This window comes from Nyctereutes procyonoides, unplaced genomic scaffold (assembly GCF_905146905.1).
Source record: "Nyctereutes procyonoides isolate TBG_1078 unplaced genomic scaffold, NYPRO_anot_genome, whole genome shotgun sequence".
In the NCBI taxonomy this organism is placed as follows: domain Eukaryota; kingdom Metazoa; phylum Chordata; class Mammalia; order Carnivora; family Canidae; genus Nyctereutes; species Nyctereutes procyonoides.
In genome coordinates, this window is record NW_026575133.1 from 2,458,384 (window position 1) to 2,483,637 (window position 25,254).

The 25,254-nt window shown below is 42.7% G+C and overlaps 1 protein-coding gene across 1 annotated transcript in view; it reads right to left on the minus strand.

Annotated features, from left to right (window-relative positions):
- The window catches only part of PIK3AP1 (phosphoinositide-3-kinase adaptor protein 1), a 117,146-nt gene that overhangs the window by 28,971 nt on the left and 62,921 nt on the right, over window positions 1-25,254 (minus strand). Inside the window, exons 5-10 of the mRNA XM_055346188.1 lie at window positions 23,656-23,798; window positions 23,417-23,549; window positions 20,693-20,889; window positions 17,955-18,144; window positions 3,891-3,986; window positions 1,317-1,514 (exon numbers count right to left, since the gene is read on the minus strand). Of these exons, the coding sequence (XP_055202163.1) occupies window positions 1,317-1,514; window positions 3,891-3,986; window positions 17,955-18,144; window positions 20,693-20,889; window positions 23,417-23,549; window positions 23,656-23,798 (957 nt within the window). The remainder of the gene's footprint in view (window positions 1-1,316; window positions 1,515-3,890; window positions 3,987-17,954; window positions 18,145-20,692; window positions 20,890-23,416; window positions 23,550-23,655; window positions 23,799-25,254) is intronic.

Below are 25,254 nucleotides of genomic sequence, written 5' to 3' on the forward strand. Positions count from 1 at the left end.
TGTATTTCTACCCAGTTTAGGATTGCCAGGTTTAACAAACCAAAACCAAAATTGTAAAAAAAAAAAAAAAATGCAGGGATCCCTGGGCGGCTCAGCGATTTGGTGCCTGCCTTCGGTCCAGGGCGTGATCCTGGAGTTCCAGGATTAAGTCCCACATCGGGCTCCCTGCAAGGAGCCTGCTTCTCCCTCTGCCTGTGGCTCTGCCTCTCTCTCTCTGTATGTCCCTCATGGATAAATAAATAAAATCTTTTTTTAAAATGCAGTATTTGGAACAGAAATTACTTGCCATTGGTCTGAAATTCATATTTAACTGGTCACCCTGTACCTGGGATTCTGGTTGAGGGCTACCTTCCCCAATTTGTGATCTCCTTTTGTCATACCTTCCACACCTTCTTATACTATTAAAAATGGAATGGAGGTCAGATGCACAGATCTGGCAATTCTTAGCTCTTACAGTACTTGGAATCCTATTAATACAATCAAGTCCTAAAAAAGCGAAATTGACAATGCATCAGTATCTACTTGATTTTCCAGGGATCACTGTGAAGAAGTCAAACCCAACTCTCGCCAATTTTTTTTTTTATGATAGTCACAGAGAGAGAGAGAGAGAGAGGCAGAGACACAGGCAGAGGGAGAAGCAGGCTCCATGCACCGGGAGCCCGACGTGGGATTCGATCCCGGGTCTCCAGGATCGCGCCCTGGGCCAAAGGCAGGCGCTAAACCGCTGCACCACCAAGGGATCCCCTACCAATTTGTATTAGTGTAGGTAGGCAGACATCCTAACATAGTGGTAGAAAGCTGGGACTGTGGAGTTGGGCACCCTGAGTTCAAATCCTGACTCTGCTACGTGGTAATAGTGACCTCTGTAAGTCTCGGTTTTCTTCATCTGTACATTGGGGAGGATAACAGCCCTTACCTAAAACATTAATGTAAATATTAAATGACACGTTCCAAATAGAGTACTCTTGGTAGATTTCAATAAATGTTAGCTATCAAAAAATCAATAATAACCATAGTTTAAGGAGATAAAATTTTATGAGGGTTTTTGCCATCTGGAGTAGAGGTAAACCTTGTTTACCTCCCTGTCTTCAGAATGCGCATGAAAGCATCCAGGAAAGCCAGAACTGAATTCTGATCATGGCCTGTGAGCCAGCTCCAAAATCTGCCCTGAGCTCTAACACCATCTCCTGGGGCTGGTTAGAGACCATTCAGAAGGGGATAGTCTCTGAACAATGGTTCAGAAGTTAAGAGAATCCAGGGACTTCTGGCTGAGAATCCTGAAGACCTCGCTGAGCATCACTCCCTGCCATACTTGCCTTTAGAAATGTATGGTTCATTGTCAGACAGGTGATGAGTACCAGAAGCATTGGCCTCTGGCCTGGGCACTGGGACGGGGGGCCTGTTGGCCAGGTCCACAGGAAAGGCCTCATCATCATCCACCGTGTGATACACATCTTCCTCCTGACCACTGTGGTGCAGCTCCCTCTCCAAACTGGCCATTCCCATGCTGTTACCTAGAAACACAGAGACAAGTGCCTGAAAGCAGTGGCTAAACAAACTCGGTGACTGACAGTCATAAGAGCAGAGAGAGTGGACCATAACTTATTTGTACAGTACTGTCTTTTGGCAAAGATCTTCTCCTATATTGTCCCCTGTATGATCTACTGAGAACCCCATGCGAAGCAACTGAGAAAACACTGATGCAACCTTCATTTGCCTGCCCATCAATGCAGCAAAAGGGAATGAGCACTAGGCTCATCTTAGTTGTATTGCTAGGATTCAGTTATTCATCCCAGTGGAACTATAGAAAAGAGAGTATAGCCCCCAAAGACAAAGGACACTTGGAACCACCCCCAGGTTCCCAGGCAGCAGCGTGAGGGTGGCCAGAGACCTCACCAAAGGTTCCAGCATCCTCATCTTCAGCATCAAAATGACTTTGTTACAAGTGCTATTCCAAGCATATTACCTGAGTTACCTCCTTTGATTATATAATGACATTGTGGAATAACTACAATCATTATTCTCATTTTGCAAATGAAGAAACTGGGCCCTTTGGGATTTAAATAACTTGCCCAAAGTTACTTAGAGCCAGACTGGCATCCAGGAAAGCTGACTCCAGAATTTGTGCTATTAACCTCCATGCTCTACTACTCTTTTGCAACCTTGCCCACACTCTGCTCTCCATCAACGAGAAAGATTTAGGACAGAAGCATATCAACTCCTTGTCTGTCCTTGGAGTCCCACAGCCATAAGGTTTTCACTGCCTCCTTCCTGGTGGAAGGCTGCAATATTCTGTGCCGGGACCTGAGTGTTGTATCCCCTTGGCTTTGAGAATCTCAGCAGACCTGACTTTGTATGCCATTGCTCCTCATACACGTGAACTGTGGTGACCCTGGGCACATTATATAACCTCTCTGAGCCTGATTTCCCTCTGAGACCTATTCACAGGAGTATTGTGAAGACAAAATGAGATGGTAAAGGAAATGCAGCCAGTGCCTACACATAGTAGGTGTTCTCCTCTAACTTCTTTCTTCTCCCCAGCAGTCAACAAATCTTTATTAAATACCTGTTTGAGATACAGGAATGAATAATGCTTGGGCCTTCTTCCTATGGGATTTCCAATCCAGTGATTTATTGGAAGATTTTTAGTTGCATCTTTTCTGAGCTGCAGGGAGACTGCTCTTGGCTTCTCTGTATCCTGAGTCCAGAGGACTGACCAACCAGGGGGCCCCAACTCATCCCAGGGCTCTAAGTTCTGAGGCTCTGCCTTTGGGAAAGTTTCCAACTAGTGAAGAAGCTCCCACCTGTTTACCTCTGAACATCTTGTACAGGGGCATGAGTAGTTCTGGAGAAGCTTGTCTGATGTCAACAAAATGAGGTGTCCTGGGTAAACAGCTGGCTACCCTACCAGTGACAGTGATTCCCAAGGTGCCTACCCCCATGCACACAAGAACTTAATTCTGCTTTTACAGTGTGGAAGCAGCCATAGACAATACTAAATGAATGGATACAAAATGTTCCAAGAAAACTTCATTTACAAAAACAGGCAGCTAGCCAGGCTATGTTTTATCTACCACTACTTAGAACTTTTCTTTCCTCTTCACTGTCAGAACTACTTCTTCCATTCTGAATTCCATCCTCTTAGCACCTGCTTTCTATGCCTACTTCATCAACAGACCCTGCCCCCATTAATTATAAATGATTGGACAGAGTTAAGGAATTAGCCACACAATTTAACACCCTCCTTATCTGACCTTCAATGATAATAATAATGAGAAGAATGAAAACAATCATAAGCCTTCATTGCTTGCTCTATGCCCAGCCCTGCTCTGAGGCCCACTGAACAATAATTCATTTAATTCTCACAACATTCACCTGAGGACACTGAGGCCCAGAGGAGTTAAGAATTTGTCCAAGGTTTTCCAGCCAACTGAAGGGGGAACTACAGATCAGTGTTTGTGTTCTTAACCATGACACAGCACAGGCTCAATTTAACAATGTTTGTGTATATTCCCCTATGTTCTCCACCTTCACCAGGGCCCTGATCACATCTTATTTTCCTCTGTGTCCTTCAGCCCAACATCCAGAGAAGCACTTTGCTTAGTCAGTACTCAATAAATTTTAGTCAAAAGAAACATATGCATTTTAAAACAGGTCTTGTCGAAGGCAGCTTGTTATCCAGATGAGTGGCTCCAGTGGTGGGAATTCCTGGCCTACTGTTACAGGCCAATGGGGGAGCTCACGGGGATGGAGTGTCTTCAATCATGCTATCTGCCAGGTATGTGGCAGTCCATTCCTTTAATGGAGTAACCATCATATGGAAACAGGCAATGTCTTACATTTGTTTCTCTTTCCCTCTTTTTGCCTTCCTGTTCACGGTTGCAAATTACCTTCTAAAAACTTGCGAATCATGGAGTCCTTACTGGTCCGAGAGAAACCATCTCCAGGGATTGGATTAGATGCACTGGCCTGAAGCATTTCGACATCTAGAAAAAAAGGAGACTAAGAGTTTATATATTGTTATTCCACATAGGCAAGGAGATTATACAGATGGATATATAAGGTTTGACAAATCAAAAGGACCAAGAAATTCAATAATTAATCTATCCATCTTCCTTTGCATTCATCCATCCATCCATCCATCCATCCAACAACTATCGATCTACTTAATAAGGACTCCCTGTAAGTGTGAGGTATAAAGAAGAGTAACATTCATGACCCTCAGGCCCTTTCCTAGACCACAGGTCTCAACAGGTAGATATGCTCATCTGCATTTGAAACAATGGGCTTAATTTTTAAGTGTAGAACTATAGCATTGTTTATAACAACCAAAAACAACTGGAAGCAAAAATAACAAAGAATAGGTATACTGCGGCTTACTCAAACAATGGAACATTATGCAACAGTTAAAAAGAACATGTTGGAGCCACTTCAATCAACATAGTGCCATCTCAACCAACATAGCAACAAGAACTCTATTTCTAGGTCACCCATGGACTTGATTATTTATAAGGAGGAAGCATATTGACTTGGTTTTCACTATTAAACATAAACCCACAAAGACCCAAACCATGTGTGAAAACCATTCGGTTAGCACAGTACCTTCTACTCTAACCTGAGTAACCAACAGTACCCTATTACTTTATGATTCTGAAGTATGCTTTTTGGGAGCAAAATTTCAACCCTGCATTAAAAGTAGACCTTTGATATTATCAAAGATTGCATTATCTATGTCATATCACATAATTACTGAGGATTTATTTGCTTAGGCAAAATAGTTTGAAGTTGAATAGTGTACTTTGGGAAAAAAATGGTTTGAATGTAATCAATATACATAGATTTGCCATTTCCTAATCACTTTGATCTTTGGGAACCAGCTAAATAAAATCTGGTGGATTTGTATGAAGATTTCTCTATAACTATGTCACATTTCCCAAGAATAGTCACTGAAAAGAGGTCATGGTCATGAAGTAGTATTAAGGATAATAAACTTCATGTGACATAATCCTAGTTTTGAAACAAAATATTTGTATATACATAGAAAAAACTAGAGAGAAATATGTCAAAATGCATATAGTAGCTATTTCTGAAGTAGGGTAGAATATGGACATTTTATTTTCTATTTTATATATTTCTTTGTCTTCCATATTACCCACAGTGGCTTCTTTGGCTTTCATAAATGAGAAAAACCTTATTAACATTTTTATTTTTTTTTTAATTTTTATTTACTTAGGATAGTCACAGAGAGATAGAGAGAAGCAGAGGCACAGGCAGAGGGAGAAGCAGGCTCCATGCACCAGGAGCTCGATGTGGGATTCGATCCCGGGTCTCCAGGATCGCGCCCTGGGCCAAAGGCAGGCGCCAAACCGCTGCGCCACCCAGGGATCCCCAACATTTTTCTTAAAGATCCAGGTAATTATGATCAAATATGTACAATTAGATTTTCAAAGCAAAAATAATTTCAGGATATTAAAAAAATAAATTGTGGCTCACTTGTCAATTATTAGGTTAATTGATTTTTTTAATTATAAAAAAAATGACTTATTTTAAACTTCCCAGGGACCAGATATTACATTATTACATAGCAGAGCTCTTACTGGACCTCGTTTCAAACTTCCATATTCCTGTGATAATTAAAATACAAATTTTATGACCATAAAATAAAAATCATTGAATGAAGAATATTGAATGAAAAAGTTACAGACTGATGTTTTTCAGTATGTTATGGTTTATATAAAGTTTTAAGGCTTATAAAATATTACAAGCTGGGAGGGATAAATGTTGAATTCATGGTAATGGTTGCCTCTGGAGAGGGAAAGGGGGACAACTGGATTCCAGAGGGGATTCATAGGGGGCTATAATACATACTTAAAAAAAAATCTGAGATAATAACAATGAAAGGAAAAAGAAATACATATTCTTGATTAATCAGAATCTTTAACAAATATATTTTAGAAAAATCAATATAGTACCTATTGCCCCCAAGAAGGGGAAAATAAGATTCTATATTTGTATTTGATTATATATACAAAAAGAAGCCCTGGAAGTAGATGTAAAAAATTAAGATCAGCGGTTTCCTAGCACGAAAAAGATGAGGGACAAGGACTAGAGAAAGACTTTTCACCATTCACCTTTTTATACTTTAGCTTTTTAATCTACTGAAAAAAATATATAAAGAAATACAGGGTTCAGATCATGTTTGTGTTACCTGAAGTATCACCCGAAAAAGAAGAAAAATCCATTCCTTTTTTCTACCTTTTCAGTTTATTGTGGAGACATTACATTGACTATAGTCAATAGTCCAAAGCTTGATACTCTCTAGTCCAAAGCTCTGTGATTCCAAATGAGGAACCTCTTCTGTCACCACTGAATTCTATAATGTAAACTGTAGAGAGATAAGGGAACTGATTCTGAAACATACCCAGAGTTGTTTTCATTTTAAAAAATAAATCAGGATCCCTTGATACAACACCCTGAGGAGATCACAGCACCATTTCTATGGTATTCTTGCCAAAGATCCACAACCTCGGTCCAACCACAGAAAATATATAACAAACACAAATTGAGAGGCATTCTAGAAAATAGGTGATCAGCACTCAAGACAAGGAACGACTGGGGGACTTTTACAAATTGGAGGAGAAATAACCACATGCGCTGTGGAGTTCTCTGTAGGCTCAGTATTTAAGATCCCATCAGCATCTAGCATCCCACCTGCAGAGGTAGGGAAAACTAGGGCATCAGGAGCAAGGCCTAGAGGTCAGGTGTTGGTACCACACCAATGTTAATTCGGCTTTACTAATTATGCTGTGGTTGTAGAAGACGCTAGTACCAGGGAAACCTGGATGAACAGTATAGAGGAACACTAGCATTTCTGCAACTTTCCTCTCATCTAAAAGCAGTTCAAAATAAAGGTTTTTTTTTCTTTTTGAAAAAGGAGGGGGGAACTGGAGGAGGTGGGGAGATTTGAAAAGCAGAGAAGAAAATGCAATGGGGAAACTAAAGAAGTACAGTCCCCAGGGATGACCTACCTCCCCTGTCCACCTATGTACCAAGTCACCCTCCAGTGACACTTGTGAGCCATGCACATTGGGTACTATGACCAAGGTGGGGCAAAATGACCTACCTGTGACAAACAGATCTTTCTATATTGTAATCACACCTTAACTGGATCTGCTAAATATCAGTCCTGGGACCTTAGTAGAGTTATTTCTCCTCCTTGAGCTTGGAAGGGTGAAGAGAGGCTTGGGACTAGGATCAATTTTGATTCTTCCACTCCTGGCTGGAGGATCTCAACACCCATCAGTCTGACACCAAGCAGACTGTATTAGATCCACCTGATCATGCAGGCTCACAAGATGACTGAGGGCACCAGTCTACTCAGGAGGACGCAGGGCACAGGCCAGCAGGACAGGGCCCAGGAGCATTCCTCCTTGAGGGCAGTCTTTGTGCCAAGTCCAGCAGCTCACATGCAGGGAGATGAGATCTGTGTCAGGCAGGTGGAGGGAGCCACTCTAGTGAAAAGGCCATCCTCATGGCCCACAAGAGTAGCACTTCTCATGGCAACTCCTCAGGCACACTTCCAGGGTCCTCCAAGCATGACAGTCACTGTTCTCAGGAAAGCCCAAAGTGTGCTGTCCCTTTCAGGTTTTAGAGTCCACATATAGCTCCTCCCAGTTCCAGATGCAATTTACCAACCAATTAGGGGTCATTTTTTATCATAGGCAATGTTGCCTAGAAACATAGTTGACATTCGGACTCTTATCAGGTTACCAGGGTAACAGAGCTGGAAAGGCAACCGAAGGTCAAATTCTCAAGCAGAAGGGGAAATGATAGCTGTTACATTTAACTCTTTGCCCATGATTATCTTGGGTCAAGTTGTTTAAATCCTCTCAGCTTCTCTTTTCCTGTCTGTAAAACGGTGATAAGAGTAGTATATATATCTCAGAGGTTTGCCATGCGTATTAAATGAGAAGCTGGCCACATGCCTAGCACAGCACGGTGCCTAGCCCAGAGAAAGTGCTAAAAATGCTAGCTGCTACTACTATTATTCCCATTGTCTTTATTATTAAATTATATACCTAAGCTAATGTCCTAAGCAGAAAACAGTTTTTTTTTTAAAAAAAGGACTCAATTCATACTTAATCATTTTTTTTTTCTTTTAAGATTTATTTCTTTATTTTAGAGAGAGTGGAGGAACAGAGGGAGAGGAAGACAAAGTCTTAATCAGACTCCCCACTGAGCAGAGTCCCAATGCAGGGCTTAATCTCATAACCCTGGGATCATGACCTGAGTCAAAACCAAGGGTTGGATGCTTAACTAACTGTGCCAACCAGATGGCCCCTACCTATTCTTTTTTTTTTTTTAAGATTGTACTTATTCAAGAGAGACAGAGACAGAGATAGTGAGAGAGAACACAAGCAAGCAGGGGAGGAAAGAGAGAAGCAGGCTCCCCGCCGAGCAGGGAGCAGAGTGCATGGCTTGATACCAGGACTTTGGGATCATGACCTGAGCCAAAAGGCAGACACCCAAGTGACTGAGCCACCCAGGTGCCCCGCCTTTACTTATTCTTTTTTTTTTTTTTTTGCCTTTACTTATTCTTAACAATAACTTTGAAGTCAAATCTCCTTCAGAGTAACAAATGCTTATGAGTTCATTCTAATATCTGAATTTTGACACATATTCTCAAATATCACACATACTACATTTCCTAGTAAAAAACTACACCCATTTAACATTTTTATATTTGAATATACTTGAAGCATAGGAGAATTCTTTTTTTTTTTTAAAGATTTTATTTATTTATTCATGAGAGACACACACACACAGAGAGAGAGAGGCATAGGCAGAGGGAGAAGCAGGCTCCATGCAGGAAGCCCGACGTGGGACTAGATCCTGGGTCTTCAGGATCACGCCCTGGGCTGAAGGTGGCGCTAAACTGCTGAGCTACCAGGGCTGCCCCACATAGGAGAATTCTTAAGATAACAAATGCCAATGCTTTATAATAGAATTATGTGTGGAAATCTGACTCACAGACAAGGTTTGCCAGGCAATTTCTGGATCGTGGCTCTTGAACACCAAGTCCCAGACAGACAGAGCTGCAGGCTTCTCTCCTCCTTTGCCAAGGCTCTACTGATGCAGTCCAGACCTGAGTTGGAGGCCCCATGCCTGTTTACCCTGTGCTTTTCTGAGGTCTATCACGTTCTTTATTTGTGGGCTCAGCAATGAACACCGAGGGGAAATTCTAGCAGCTCTTCAATGCCTTCTGGCCCCATCCTGTGCTGCCAGGATTTATAGGTAGAGGCTGACCTTAAAGACAGAGGCTAAATCCAGAACATGTGAGGCATGGCTGGAAGAGCATGATGTGCACAGGGTGCAGAAAAGGGAAGGATGGTGGTCTGCAGACACAGGAGAAAGCCTGGGGATCAGCAGTAAAGACTCTAACAAGGGCCAGAGCCAAGTGAATCCTCTGCATTCAGGGGGAAATCAAGTTAGAGAAAGGCAGCAACTGAAGCCAGGTGAGCAACAGAGATGAAGACACTGGCCACTGACTGAATGACTAGTGCAGGTCAACATCAGGGCCAGAGGTAGGGGGTACCTGCATGGACTCTGGCATCCTGGAGAACTGGACTCAAACCCCGGCTCTGACTCTTACTAGCTCTATGTCCTTGGGCAAGATATTAGATATCACTCAGCTTGTGTATCTCCATCTGTTAAGTGGGGATAAATAGTACCTACCACATAGGAAAATGGTAGGGGCCAATGGAGACAATGCTTATAAAATATTTAGCAACAGTGTGAGGCACTAAATATTAACGGATACCATTATTATATTGAGGCAACCTAGATAGTGTATTAGTTTTCTACTGTTGCCGTAAAAAAAATTACCGCAAGCATAGTGGCTGAAAACAACATAAGTTTATTACCTTACCATTCTGTAGTTCATAACTCTAAAATGAGTCTCACTGGGCCGAAATCAAAGTTTTGAGAGGACTGCCTTCCTTTCTGGGAGCTCTAGGGGAAAATAGATCTCCTTGCCCCTTCCAGCTTCTAGAGGCCACCTGTACTCCTTGGCACCAGGAGCTCTTCCTCCCTCTTTCAGACCAGCAATGCCAGGCACCAAACTTAGCTGGACTGAGTCCTTCTCACAGTCATCTCTGGTCTGTTTTCCGATTCCTTCTTCCACTTCTAAGGACCTTTGTGATTATACCTGTATTATATATAGGGTCTATCCCTGTAATCCAGGACATTTCCCCTTAACTTAAGGCCAGGGGAGTAGCTACTTGAATTCCATCTGCAATTCTCCTTCTCCTTTGCCAGGTCATCTAGCCCATTCACAGATTAAGGGGCTCTACTCTGCCTACCACAGATGGAAACAAGTACCAGTACAGTTAGCCTGCCACAAATTTCCTTCCTACACGGGGCTGGCAAGGGCAATACGACACAGGGATTAGGGCACACTCAACTCAAGTAAGTCCATCGTGGCCACACATGGCCTCAGCAGCCCTGGCCTGATGTAGGCATTGCACACTGCCTTAAATGAAGTTACCTAAAAATGACTTTCTTTCCACTTATGTTTTAAATAAAATGACTCTTTTCATACTGAATTGAACATAAATATCTTTGAGTTAGACCAAAGACAGCAAATATATACATTGACCTCTGAGTCTCTATTCTGTATACTCAAGGCAGATACTCACCAGTCATAGCATTCTTTCTGGACTCAGAATCTTTAGCACAGCTCCTCAGGCTCTCAATACCAACTAACGTATCCTGGCACATGAAATTATTTTTCAAACACTATTTGCCATATCTATCGTAAGTAGTAAGTCCTAGGAATAACAGACACTACCTTTGTAATAATAAATGAAGAGTGAGGTTTTTTTAGAGTTCGTGCATAATAAGACTCTCTCAAATTCTAAATGCGATAACCCCATGCGCACATACAAATCAGGCACATAGTGAGTATCATCTCAGTGAACTGTAATACACAGGAAATTCTGGAGGTGAAGGCAGTCTGCTTCCAGACAAGGACATTTTGTAAAGGAAAACAGAACAACAAATCCCTACATTCCTGGATGCTCAGGGTTTATACTTCAGATTCCAAGCACTTAACTTTCCCCACTTGTCAGTTAACAATAAACTCAAAAGCCCAGAAACCTGCTGGTCTAGGAGAAAGTGCAAAGTTCTTTCACTTCAGTAGACACAGAAAGAAGAAAATATGTAATAAGGAGACCCAGGTGCCACGGCCTTCAGGGAAGAGCCAGCTACAGAGTTACATTGTACTTCATTTAGGGAGTCAATCAGAAAGAACCCATCCCTGGAATGAAAGAAGCTTGAACAGATGAGAGAAAGCCTAGGCAGGCACTTAATTAAGGAATGAGTCAAGAGCAATAATGAATTTTCAAAGAAACCCATATGATACTCCTCAGGGGACATAAATCTAGATCACTTAGCTGCAGTGGAAACTCAATCCAGATTATGTGTTGTTAATTTAATATAAAACCTAATCTGAGTATCTAATACAGTAAAATGTCAGATGCCGAGAGGCTATTCTGGAAAGGCTCTCAAACTCTGAAAGCAGGCCAAAAGATTTTTCTTCTTAGCAAGGATTTTTGTAGCCAAAAAAAGAGTCTTAGAGCAAAGAACAGCATGGGAAAGCATTTGACAATGACCTGAAACCTGACTGGGCCATATGCACTCAGGTGGAATACAGTGCTTTCATCGCCCATGTCGGCAAGGTAGTCCACCCTCCCCACATCCTAATGGAGAAGTGATGAGAGGGAGAGAGGCAGAGAGAGGGAGTGATGGTCACACACTGGGGAGAGACAGAGAAACAGAGACAAAGAGAAGGGAAACAGCAATCTGAAATTACAAGGGGTAAGGGGCGCTGAGCAATGAAGCAGGAAAGGCTAAGAATGAACAGGCTAGAAGAAGCAACAAGTCTCAGGGATCTCATGCAGACCAGTGCCTCGATACAGCACCCCTGGCAAGCACACAGACTCTCTGCTGGGCAGGACTCCATCCACAAAATTGAGTTCGAGGTGGGGTGCAGGGGACATCATGACTTGCTAAGTCGCACACCCTCTTCCCCTCATTCTCCACGTCCACAGCTGTCCCCTTGGTGCACAGTGTCCTCTTCCTTCACAGCACTGTCACAGTTTGTAGTTCTCTATTTAGTTATGTGTTATTTCTATTTAATATCCAGCTCTCCTGCCAGAAGGCGAGCTCTGGGAGGCAGGGATCTGCCCTCTTATCTACTGACTCCCTGTCGCCTGGCACAGTGATTGAAACACACGAGAGGTTGGATCAATACTGCTGAATGAATGAATGAATGTTTGAATGGACAAATTAGCGAGGAATAAACACATGAATATGGACATGGAAGTGTCTGGGTTTTGTGAAGGACTCTGAGCATTTTCCAAGCTGAGAAAAGAGGCAATCCAGGCAGCAGGAACAGCATGGGCAAATTAGAGGAGACAGGAAAGGAAAGGCAGCCAGGAGCGCTGGAAGGGCCATTACTCCCCCATCTCACCCCGAGAAATCCCATGCTCAGGGCCGTCTATCAGATGACTCACCACCACCTATCAGGAAAGTCCTTGCGCTGGAATGTCAACGAATTATTCCACCCCACAAAATCCAGGACGACTTTCTATTTTCTGGTACTTTCAAATTCAAAAAATAGTTGAGCACCTGTTGTACATCCACCTATCGTGATGATCCAGACTTCATGAGATGGGGTGTGTAACCAGAGAAACATGTACATAACCAGAGTGCAAAGTGATTTGCTTGCAGGGCCCCCAGGAGAGCCTGACCCATGACTATACAGGTATAGAGGGGAGCATGGTCACTGCTGGTGGTGGGGAGCTTTTAAAACACTTAATTTAGGGGCACCTGGCTGGCTCAGTAGGTTAAGCGTCTGCCTTCAACTCAAGTCATAATCCCTGGGTCCTGAGATCAAGCCCCATGTCAGGCTCCCTGCTCAATGCAGTCTGCTTCTCTCTCTCCCCCTGCCTCACTCCTTTCCCCCCACTCATTCTTTTTTTTCTCTCTCTCTCTAAAATGAAATTTTTAAAAATCTTTTAAAAATAAATAAAACACTTAATCCACCATGCTTTCACTAAGTGCTTACATCTCCCACACAGGTCCTGTACACCTGGGGAAACATGGAGCAATGGGAGTCAGGAAGTGCCTTGAGCCTCCCTTTGCCCCACTGGGTCAGTTTCAACCCTGGACGGCCTGAATTTCTATTTAGTGTTTGCATAAACTTATCCTTAATAAAGATATTTATTTATTTATTTATTTATTTATTTATTATTTATTTATTATTTATTTTAGATTTTATTTATTTATTCATGAGAGACAGAGAGAGAGAGGCAGAGGGAGAAGCAGGCTCCATGTAGGGAGCCCGACGTGGGACTTGATCCTGGGACTCCAGGATCACGCCTCGGCCAAAGGCAGGCGCCAAACCGCTGAGCCACCCAGGGATCCCAAGATATTTATTTCATAATATATAGTAAAGTTAGGAAATTGATGGTTTAAATCTGTCTTTAACAAAAAATTCTCACGAGAATGGGGAACAGAGTTGAAGGTCTAATAACAAAGGCATGTAGTTACCACCTGGTGGCAGCATAGCTAAACTAAAGACCATGAGTGTGAGGGGTGTGAGTGACTGTGTGCAGGTATATGTGTGTGTACACCTACGCAAGTTCAGGGGAAGGAGAGCCCAGAGTGGAATGATAACATCTCAGGGTCAGAAGCCAACATCACTCCCCTGCCAACTTTACTCATCATGGGCAGTTTCCCCCATAACCTTCCTACCTAGTGGCTGTTTGGATTCCCTTTGGAGAAGGAGACCTTACTATTCTTCCTTTTCCAAAATTCAAGTCAGAAACAGGCAGATTTGTCCCAATACATTTGAGTGACCCCCAAAGAAGTAGTAAAGAGCTGGTCTAAAGCCTACACTCCATAATGCTCATCCTGTGAACAAATGTAGGAATAAACATAACTTGCTTTCCTTAATACATTTACTTTCAGCCTCGAGGACTGAATGGTAACAAAGGTAGGGCACTGAGAAACCTGGCTCTTGAGACATCTGGAAAGAGCTCCTGTCTAAGTGTCCATCCCAAGGTTGGAAAAGGCAGATCCTAGAAGGACAGGCCAGGAGTGTCCTCTGTCCCAGTGGTACAGCAGACAGACTTGCCTCTGGGAATATGCAGACCCAGATTCCTGACCCAGTTCTCCCTCATTGGGACTCAAATAAGCTAGTAAACTGAGCCTTAGTGTTCTCCCCTGTGAAATGGAGATAATTCTATCCACCTAGCCCAAGGATGATAGGACAAAATAACAGATGAGATCAAAGTGGTCCACTTACTTGAAAGAGCTGGCGGACACTGCAAGTTATTACTGTGCCGGTTGGTGTTGCAAATACATATCTTAGATTTATCAGTTTTTCCTGCTTATTTATGAACTAAACTGTTTCTCTCCTAGAGAATCACTGGTGATAAAATGAATAGTTCTTCCCCAGGTACAAGTTGCTGCTCCTTCTGGGCCAGTAAGATAGTCCTTCTTAAGATTAAACCACAGAGACAGAAACACAAAACAAATCATATCTAGAATCAGAAAATGCAGTTTATATGATCCGGCAAATGAAAAATGCAGTGAGTTTCCTTTCTCTATCCACAGAGCAGTCAAATTCTTACAGCATATCTATTAGTGGCCTCCTTCTAGCTCCAGGGCAACCAGAGTCCCCCTGACCCCATATAACTCTACATGTCACCAACAGCCACAAACTAGGCCTGCTCTATAGCACTCCACTGCCTTGGGAGGTGCTGGAAAAGTTCATTGTTCCTCCTGTGACTGCCTTTAGCATAACCTGCAGCTTTCCACTGGTATGACGAGGAGATTTCTTGTGTTGGAGCATCCAGGTGTGTGAAGGCACTCTGTCAATACAGAACAGCTAGGGAAGCAGGGGATTCTTTAACCGTTCAACTACCCTGTAGTTAGGACACAAGGCAGAAATGTGGATACACAGTCTCTGGCTTTCCAAGTAGGTACCAGTTATCCTCCAAATGTTCTTTTGTGAATGGGTCTCTTCCAGATTGGAAAGGACTGGGTGTTGGCCCCTCCTGTCTCCCCGACACCCAGAAGAGGCAAGCAGCTAAAACACATTAGATGCTCCAGAAACACTTGTTGGGTCCATAGAGAGATAAATGGAAGTGCAAGTGCAGAGGGTGCCAGGGGCTTCTTGGTGAGCTAACATTGGGGCCGTGGCTGTAGCTGCTAGATGGCTTCTTTAGAAGAAACTACAACTAAAACTTATGGCAGTAGCTGGAGATTTCTGGCAGGAAATAAGGAATACAGTCCTAGAGACAGAGACCTCAAATGTGAGCTCTATCACTTATTAGCTGGGAGACTTTGAGAAAGTTGTTCAACTTCAGTTTTCTCAAGTGTAAAGTGCAGGTAATCAAAGCATCTTTATGTGGCTTGAAGGATTCAGTGAGATAGAGGATGTGGATGCAGGGATGATGCCTTCTCTCCTCACCCCCCTGCTAGGTCATGGCTCATTCGAGAAGAGCTTCTTCCAGCACTTCTAGTTCTCCCTGTCAGGTGCAGGAAGGTAGCATCTACTGAGCTTTCCCTCATTCTCCCCGCTTCCCAAGAGGGGCAGCCACTTTATCTAGCAAACACCTACCAACGACTGGAACACAGCTTCCAGGTGCTGGGGTTGCCATGTCAAAGGCCCTGCTGGTGTCAGAGTCTGCCTTCGGCCCCTGAGCTGTCCACACCCTCTACTCCAAGGCGCCTTCTTGGTGCCTGCTTTTCCCTTCCTGGGTGGGAGACTCAAGCTCATCCCCCTGCCTCGTGTGCCCAAAGCCCCTCTGTCTTCTTCTTTGCCTGAAGGTTGGCAATTCTCAATCTTGCCCATTCCAGAAAGCCCTCTGTCAATAAAGCTGATGTGTTGATGGGTATTTGTCTTGCCTTTCTTGAATCTATTGAATAGTCCAGAGGGAAGAAAGGCTAAATTTTAGGACGTGTTTCAGAGTGCTTAGCATTTCATAGCAATTGGTAGTGACATATTTAGAAGGCTGTTTGAGGGCCTGTGGTAGGTCCTCCTGCTCCAACTGTGCATTGAAGTCCAAAATTATTTAGACCAGTGGTTCTTAAAGGCAGCAGTACTGCCCTCTAGGGGAAGCTTTGAAAATCTAAGAGGGGGGTTTTAGGTTGTCACCAGGATGGAGGGAAATGACAGTAATTCCCCTTATCCTTGGGGGACATATGCCAAGACCCCTAGTGGATGCCTGAAACCACAGATAGTACCAAACCCTAAATATACTATATTTTTCCCTGTATAAACATACCTATGATAAAGTTCCATTTATAAATTAGGCACAGTAGAAAATTAACAATAATAACTAATAATAAAAGAGAACAACTGAACCAATATACTGTAACAAAAGTTATGTGAACATGGTTTATTTCATTCTCAAATATTTTACTGTACTTACCCTTCTTGTGATGACAGATGATAAAACACTTACGTGATGAGATAAATGATGTAGGCATTGTGACGTAGCATTAGGCTACCACTGACCTTCTAAAGATAGGTCAGAGGGAGTATCCACTGCTTCTGGGCCGTAGCTAACCACAGGAAAGTGAGACCTCAGATAAGGGGTCTCGAGACTACTGCAGTGGTATTTAGCAGGGAAAGATATAGATACTCTGCAATGTGCAGGGCTGTCCTGGACAATGAAGTGTTTTATGCCCTTCATGACTTCTAAATATTTCATTAGTCATATATATAGGTTAAGAAAACTGCTTATGATATATATTTGCATATCTATGCATATGAACATGTGTATATTTCTTAATTTAATATCAACAGGCACAAAGAAAAATATGGACAAATACCCCACCAGACTATTAGGAGTGCCTCATTGCTTGGTTTTGGGTAGAGTCATACAGATTTTTAGTAACTCAGTTATGCATTTCTATTTTGTTTCAAGTTTTTATAAGAATGTATTACTTTCACTATTGAAAAAAACAAGTTAACCACCAAAAAAATGGGCAAAATTTGTTAAACAATTTACAAGAAAAATGCTGTCCTAAAGATATGATATTTTAGAAATAAGTTTATTATATATTAATCCATTAAAGTGGATTAATACCCAAAAAAAAATCTGCCTATAACTTTCTGAGCCTAAAAACTAAACAGCTTCATATATAAATACAATTTGTATTTCAGCATGCTTTTAAAATGCATGGAATCTTCAGGGATTCAGTTAGTATGAACATGGAAAGGAGACTGTGAAGAAATATTTACCACTCAGGAAAATCCAGGCCCTGATACCAATATTGCTGATGGTAGTCAAGTCACTGATACAACAGACATACATTGGTTGTTCAGCATTTGAGGCTGTGATGTCAGGGATTCTGAGTGAAGATGCCTGTAGCTGACTTTCTCATTATGTCCTCATGCAGAGCCATACTGAATCCTTCCTCTCCTTTAACGTCTCTATTTCAATCAGGACATATATGTGATTTCTAAATTTTCACACATAGGTAGTCTATATTATATATAAATAGCACATCAGGGTACAAAAGGGGGCATTATGAAATGTTTGCTACAGAAAGGGCTTATTAGGACTGACAAGGCTGAGAGCCACAGATTTGGCCCCTCAGATCACAAAGCAATGCCTCCATCAACTCTGACCTCCAAGCTTTTGCCTACACTTTCCAGTTACTCAGCAGTCACAGCAGAGGAAGTTTGGAGAAGGATTATGCTTGTCACAGCACATGATGACAGCTCTAACTCTGTGTAAAACAGGATCTTCGTCTCTCTGGGGTGGGGCAGTGGTAAGCCAGGGACTTCCCCCCACCCTCCACAACTGCACACAAGAATGAAGAAAGCCATGTGTCAGCAATGGATGGAAGTGGAACTGGGCTGTGCTACTTACAGAGATCTTCAGTGGCAGCTGGGACAAAGGCAGCCATGGACTCATACAGCTCTTCATCACAGCCGGGGTTGAGGGAGCACTTCATGAGCAGGTCTGTGGAGAGGTGGGCCATAGACTCATACACGGCGTCAGCCTCCTCCCCTTGCATCAGTTCCTCTTTGATGTGACTCTTTAGCATGTCCACAGTTTCCTGAAAGAGAAGATAGGACTCACAGGCACTTGGAGACACTCTGGCCTTCTAGGTAGAGTGAGGCCTTCAGTGGGCTTGGGACAGGCAAAGTAAAGGTTCACACAGGTCAGCATTCAGCTGTCCCACCAGCCTGAAAGCTCCCAAAGGCTAGGTTCCACGTCTTTCTCTGATTGTTTTGTCTTTTATTTTAATCTTTGTATCTTCTCCCAACACTAAGCACGCAGTCATGCATACAAGAGATGATCATCAAATGTCAGATGACCAGAGAATATAAATTAAAAACTTTTTAATAAGCACCTATTGTGGGTCACGCACATATATCACCTTATGTCATCCTTTCCAAAGCTGCTCAAGAAAGTTGCAATATTCCCTAGTTCACACATGAGTAAAACACAACTCAGAAAAACCTAGTGCCTTATTCAAGGGCGTGCAGTCCTGTCTTCTGACCTTTCTACTGTACCCTGGTTCCTCCACAAGAAACAAATGACACTCATGACTGTAACCCTTACTGACCAACCAGATGGAAATCCAAATGGGCTAAACAGGGCTGCAGCTAAAATGTTCTTGCACTGATGTGTAGGCAGATGTCCCTCAGAAGCACACTGCCCAGTCCCTGTTCCTTCTAGGAGGCTGCTCTGAAGTGTTTGGTTTGATACACTGTGTGCCCAGAGGAGAGACAGTCTTGGCTGAAGCGCCCTGCAGTCAGACATGCTGCCCTCTATCCTTCTGCCTCCCTGTGGAGGTGAAGACAGAAAGTTGGCTTCTCTGAAACCTCTGTACAACTTTCCTGGTAAGAAACTTTAGTGTTTCACAATCCTTATTTCAGCACCAACCCACAAAAATCCTCATTTTCATCATCACTACCCCAAAAGAGCTAATCTGCTATTCACACAATGTGTTGGTTTCCTGATGAGACCTAAGGACTGGCCCAGGTGACAGCTGTGAAGTGCTGGGAGACTCAAGGTCTGGCATTTAGTTTTGATGTGGTGGATAGAGGAAATGGGACAGTTCTTAGAGGTCATAAAAACATGCAGGGACCTTCTGGAAGCAATGCTAAAGATGATTATGGTTGGAGAGCAAAGAAGATATGAGAAATGTGAACCGGATTAATTTTGGTGACAAACTGAAAAGGCATTGTTAAACTTCCCTGTTCCCTACAGTAGAATAACAAGCCTCAGCACCGGCATCAGATTAGGTTTGCATCCTATCTCCACCCTTGCTGGCACAATTATTCTGCCTTTCTAAGCCCTTCTCCTTGTTTGTTACACAGATAACAATACCGTTAACTTCCAAGGATTGTGGTGAGCATGAAGTGAAACATGGCATTTGACAATCAGATAAATTCAATAAATACTGATCATGACTGTGAACACACAGTATGTCCCCAAGAAAAACTATTGGCGTGGAAATGATATGCTGCATTTTATACATTTCTGACTTCAAAGTAAAGCTGAGTAAATACTCCTAGGCTGTGAGCACCTTTTAGCCTCATTTATGTCAATGATGCCCAAAACAGGCACTCATGCTATTGCACTCGTTTGACACAATCACTCCCAAACTGTGAGGGGCCCCCTTCCATGCTTCAGTGAATTGCTGCCTTGCAGACTGTCAAATACAGAGCACAGAGTTAAGTTTCTGGGGAGGTGTAGGCTCACTCCCATATGGAGGTAGAGAGCAAGACTAGACTCTTTATTGTTCCTTTTGAGGTCTCAGCCCCTCCATGAGAGGCTGAGAGTCTTCACTGTGACTCGTGACGATGAAGGAAAATCAGGAAAGAATGGAGTTGGAAAGGACAGGTCTCCAAGACAAGAGAAGCGACATTGGGGCATGGAATAAAGCCTAGGCACGGGATGAGATGACACTCAAAGAAATTCTCAGAAGTCAATGATCAAGGAGGACCTGGGGGTCCAAAATCAGATGAGCAAATAAATTGGGCATATCTCTCATAAGATAGGCAGAGACTCAGGAAGAGAGATAAGCCATTAGCATAAGGGGGAGCCTCACAGTTGGCCTCCTGAAGCAGAGCTTTGCTGTGCAGAGCTCTCCTGCAGTCTCTGCTAAGGACAGAACCAATCCTAACAGTTCACCCAGATATGAGAATGGGCGAGGCAGCTGGGAGCATCCCACCAAAGTACCTTGGAGATGGTATTAGGGTGGGGAAGAGGGACCCACATCAACGTTCAGCAGATTTACTCTTTATTCTTTCAGGGTGGACCTCAGTGCTTTATATACATTATTTCCTTTTATCCTGAAAACAATCTTATGAGCAGAACTAGCATTACCTTCCTTCTGTACATCAGGAAACTAAAAGAGGGTGGGTACCTGATTTGTCCAAGGTCACATGGCTGACAAGTTTTGGCACAGGAATGTGGACCCATGTGACTCCAGAGCTCAACTCTTAAGCCCACACATACTTGCCCTGCCAGAGATGAGGCACATGAGCACATGCTAGATAGAGATGAAATCCAACCATGTCTCTAGTGAAAACGTAGCCCTAGGACCACATAGTACATTTCCATTCCTAGGGCCTCTCCCACCTTGACCTTACCACATACTCATCGATGAACTGCCGCAGGTCCCTGAAGCCATGTTTCTCAGCAATTGTATTGGGATAGTGGCCATGCTTGTTGGCCACACTATATGCCTGCAGGGCTCCTGGGCAGGTGAGCAACAAGGCAGTGAGGTTCTTCAGTCCGTATTTCGCAGCAAAATGCAACAGGGTGGGCAACTCTTCATTCCTTTGATCTGAAAAAGTGTTAAGGAAAACAATGGACAAAAAAAAAAAAATCAAGGCACAGGCACCCTTGTTCATGGAGACAAAGCTGGCAAGTCTACCACGGCAGCCAGCAGGCACTCGATTATTACTTCTTGGTTGACTGACCTAATATCTGACAGCTTCCTTTGAGGCACAACTGAAGATTATGCCCTCAGACGACAGAAGAAATGATATGCTCATTAATTAGCAAATCTAATAATTAATATCCTACTTTCTTTCTCTAAAAGTATCAAAGAGAGGATCCCTGGGTGGCTCAGTGGTTGAGTGCCTGCCTTCAGCCCAGGGTGTGATCCTGGAGTCTGGGGATCGAGTCCCACTTCAGGCTCCCTGCATGGAGCCTGCTTCTCCCTCTGCCTATGTCTCTGTGTCTCTCATGAATAAATAAATCTTTAAAAAAGAATAAATAAATAAAAGTATCAAAGAATCCTGAAAAATGATACTAATTCAAAATATGCTGATTTTCTGAAGGCTTAAGTAGCAGCCACACAGTATAACAGGAGTCATGTTTTGACCTTCTCTGCATATTTCATAACACTTTAAAACAATTGCTTTGTGCTGATTAAAAAAAAAGAAGTCCAACTTCTTAGCTCTTATTCCAAATTTCATAAAGTATGCCAAATAATCCTAGGTATGTTAATTAGCCTTTCCGTGGCCCTCAGTTTTGAACTAGAAGATATTTCCAAACTATCTCAAAAGGGCTGGGAGGATTAATAAGATGGTATTCAGTGAGTGCTTTGTTTAAGGTTTTGAATGTTGGTATTAATACACCTGAACTGCAGCATGTCCATTAACCCTCTAATTCATGGGAAACAAAGTGTTCCCATGGCTTAGGGTCCCTGGATCCCTGTAACCCCTTCTATCTACTAATATCTGGATACAGCAAGCCTATCAAGAAAATAGACATGTATGTGTTGTAGAGTTGGGGACAAATCTTTCTTTTGTTTGTTTTCATAAAAATTGATTTCTAAACTCAACAGCGATAGAGACATATACTTTTATGTACACACACATATACACATATATTTTTTTTAAGATTTTATTCATTCATGAGAGACACAGAGCGGGGGCGGGGGGGCAGAGACACAGGCAGAGGGAGAAGCAGGCTCCATGCAGGGAGCCCGACATGGGACTCGATCCCGGGTCTCCAGGACCACAACCTGGGCCAAAGGTGGCGCTAAACCACTGAGCCACCCACTGCCCACCCCCCTTTTTTTTTAAATAAAACAAACCAAGCTTCCTATTCAGCTGGGGATTAAGGGTCTGAAAAAGTCCCTAGGACCCCACATTGGCAGGCTATGAGATACTCCTTCCTGAGCCCCAAGTTTAAGAACAGAGAATACTAACACTGCTGAAAGTAATGCAAGAACATTCCACAGTAGAAAAATGGGGAAAGGTAACAAGAGAATGCCCCTGGGAGAAAGACTTGAGAGTAATATAACCCCATCCTTCTGGCTCTCTTAGCTATGAAAGGACGGGACATAGGCAGAGGGCAACCAGGTTTCATGCAATGTGAAGGAGGAGTGGTATCCACAAAAGCACCCTAACAGGCATTCTGTCCAGCCCACCAGGCACCATCCTCACATAAGACGCTATCCCAGCTCCCAGCATGTCACATGTACACACAAGACTGCTTGTCCCTCATTGAACAAATGTTTGTTTTGAGCCTGCATTTAGCCACCTGAGCTGGTAGCCTAGCAGAGCAGACAGACAAGCTGAGGAGAACTAGCACAGAGGGCACCTGGCATGCTAGAGGAGCCCAAAGCACGTAGATAGAACCTAGAACCTACCAGAGGTTCAGAAAGGTCTTCCTGGGGAAGTGCTACCTAAGCCACTGTAGGGAGGTGGAGAGCAGTTAGCCAGGTGTAGCAACCAAGAAGGACAGGAAGAAACTGCATTCCCATGAGTTCAGGTAGCAAGAGGCAGGCAGAATTTTCATCAGGTGAAAGAAGTTAATACTTCCTGTAGAGCAGAGCCCAGGGATAGAGGAGAGAGAGAGAGAGAGAGATGAGGGCAGAAATCCAGCAGAAACCCCTTGGGAAGGGCTTGGACACATGTTATGAGTTTGGACTTTATCTAGAAGGCAAATGGGAACCACAAAGGATGTTTATGTTTAGCACGGGGTCGAGGTATGCAGATTTCCAACTGAGAAGACTCTCTAGCTAGCCAGGAAGGAATTGTTCTCCAAGAATAAGCTACAGGGCAGGAATGAGCAAAGTACAAACACAGGGTGACTGGACACTGAAGCCAACAAACTACAATCAACCCATGGCTGCTTTCCTGCACTTTGGCTTTTTTTTTTTTTTTTAAGATTTTATTTATTTATTCATGAGAGACACAGAGAGAGGCAGAGCATAGGCAGAGGGAGAAGCAGGCTCCCTATGGAGAGCCTGATGCCGGGACTCTATCCCCAGACCCCGGGATCATGACCTGAGCCAAAGGCAGATGCTCAACCACTCAGCCACCCCGGTGCCCGCTGAGCTTTGACTTTTGACTTACTTGTCATCATATCCTCTTCTTCCAGCTGGTTAATTCCAAAGAGGTGTAGTCCACTCGCAGGGATGTTGTTCTTCAGAGACTCCGTCAGCAGTTTATCGAGGGTCTCTGTGTTGTAGGGCACAATTTTAAAGGCCTAAATACAAAAGTGAAGAATTTTCAATCCAGCAGATTCAAGGCTGAAAAACCATGAGCAGAAACTACATGTCCAGAAAATTGAGCTTTCCTTTCACCATCCCTACCTGACACATGAACTCCACAGGATTGGCAGCATTGGACAATAAATTCCCAATTTCTTCCATGTCAGTATAATAGCTGATAACAGTTTCACACACCACTAAATCCCCGGAATAGATCTTCAAGGAAACATTCCCAGATGAAAAACCTAAACAGAAGAAAAAAAAAAAAATACCATGAATGTGCCCAGGAAAAACAAGGGTCCAGGAGAAAGTGTTCACGGATTCACCTTAACGGTTAAGAAATTAACCAGGGGATGGAAGGAAGATTTGGGAGGTAGGTAAGGGATAGAGAAGTGAGGGGAAGGGTAAAAGTGACAAGTGAGCCAACTAGCACAGGAGAGGCCTCTGAGTCTGAGGAATTGTCCTCACCAGGTCCACAATTTAATATTTGGAAGATTTTCATCAGCTTTGTTCGCTAGAGTAGGTCCAGGACCATGATAAACAGGAAGAAGAGTTGAGTTTAAAGCACAAAGGACAGCAGTTGCCACAAGGTGGGGAAAGATCCTGGCAGGTGGAACACAGTGCTTCCACAACATGGGACTTGGGAGAATTGATTCACTGGCTCTGTTGCTATCATTATTATGTGTTCTTTCTCTTTTCTACCACAGGAAGGGGTTTTGAGGGGGAAAGAAAAAATTAAAAATACACCAACCACAAAGATTCGATTCACAAAAGAGGAAATACAACAAGTAGAGAACATGGAAAAATATTCAGCCTTGCTAGTAATCAAAGAAATGCAAATTAAAACAATGGGCTACTCTTTAAAAAGACACCAAATTAGCGAAGATAACTTTAAATGACAATGCCTAGAGTTGGTAATGACACAGCAAACTTGATAGGAGTAATATTTCAGGAAGCAAGTAAGCCTTGCTTATTTTCCAGGATCCATAAAAATGCCTATCATTTCAGGGATTCTATCTTGAAGAAATGCTCCTAAATACATGCATGCATAAAGATGCTTGATATATTATAACTTAAAATAAGACAGTAAGAAATCAAAATCATATAAATATGTAACAATGAGATGAAAAATTGAAAGATGATACTTCTTTTCAATGGAATATAATGCAGCTTTAAACAATATGATTTATAGAAGATACAAGTCCAACACAAGGAACTGGTTTTATAAATTATGATACAATGGATTACCTTGCAACCATTAAGCATTATGTTGTAAAAGAATATTTATTAACATGGGAAAATACTCATAGGTATCTTCTAGATAATGAAAGTGGCCTATAAGACTATACAAAGCTATGTACATAGATGCAAAAAAAAAAAAAATCACTGATTTCCTTTGAGGCATATGGGCAATTTTCTATTCACTTTTCTTTACCTTGGCTGTATTCTTCAACTTTTCAGTATTAAGCACATATACTTTTATAATAGAAAAAAAATGTTATAAAATGGAAAGTTACAAAGTCCATGGGGTAAAGGGACTCTGAGAGAATAAACATAAGATTATATAAAGAAAAACAGAATATTGAGAACTCTGTTTTTAAAATTGTGAACAAAGGCCAAAAGACAGAGTAGTAGCCTGGTGACTCTATTTCTACTTTCCTCTAATTTCAAAAAATTTTAATATGTTAATTTCATAAGGAT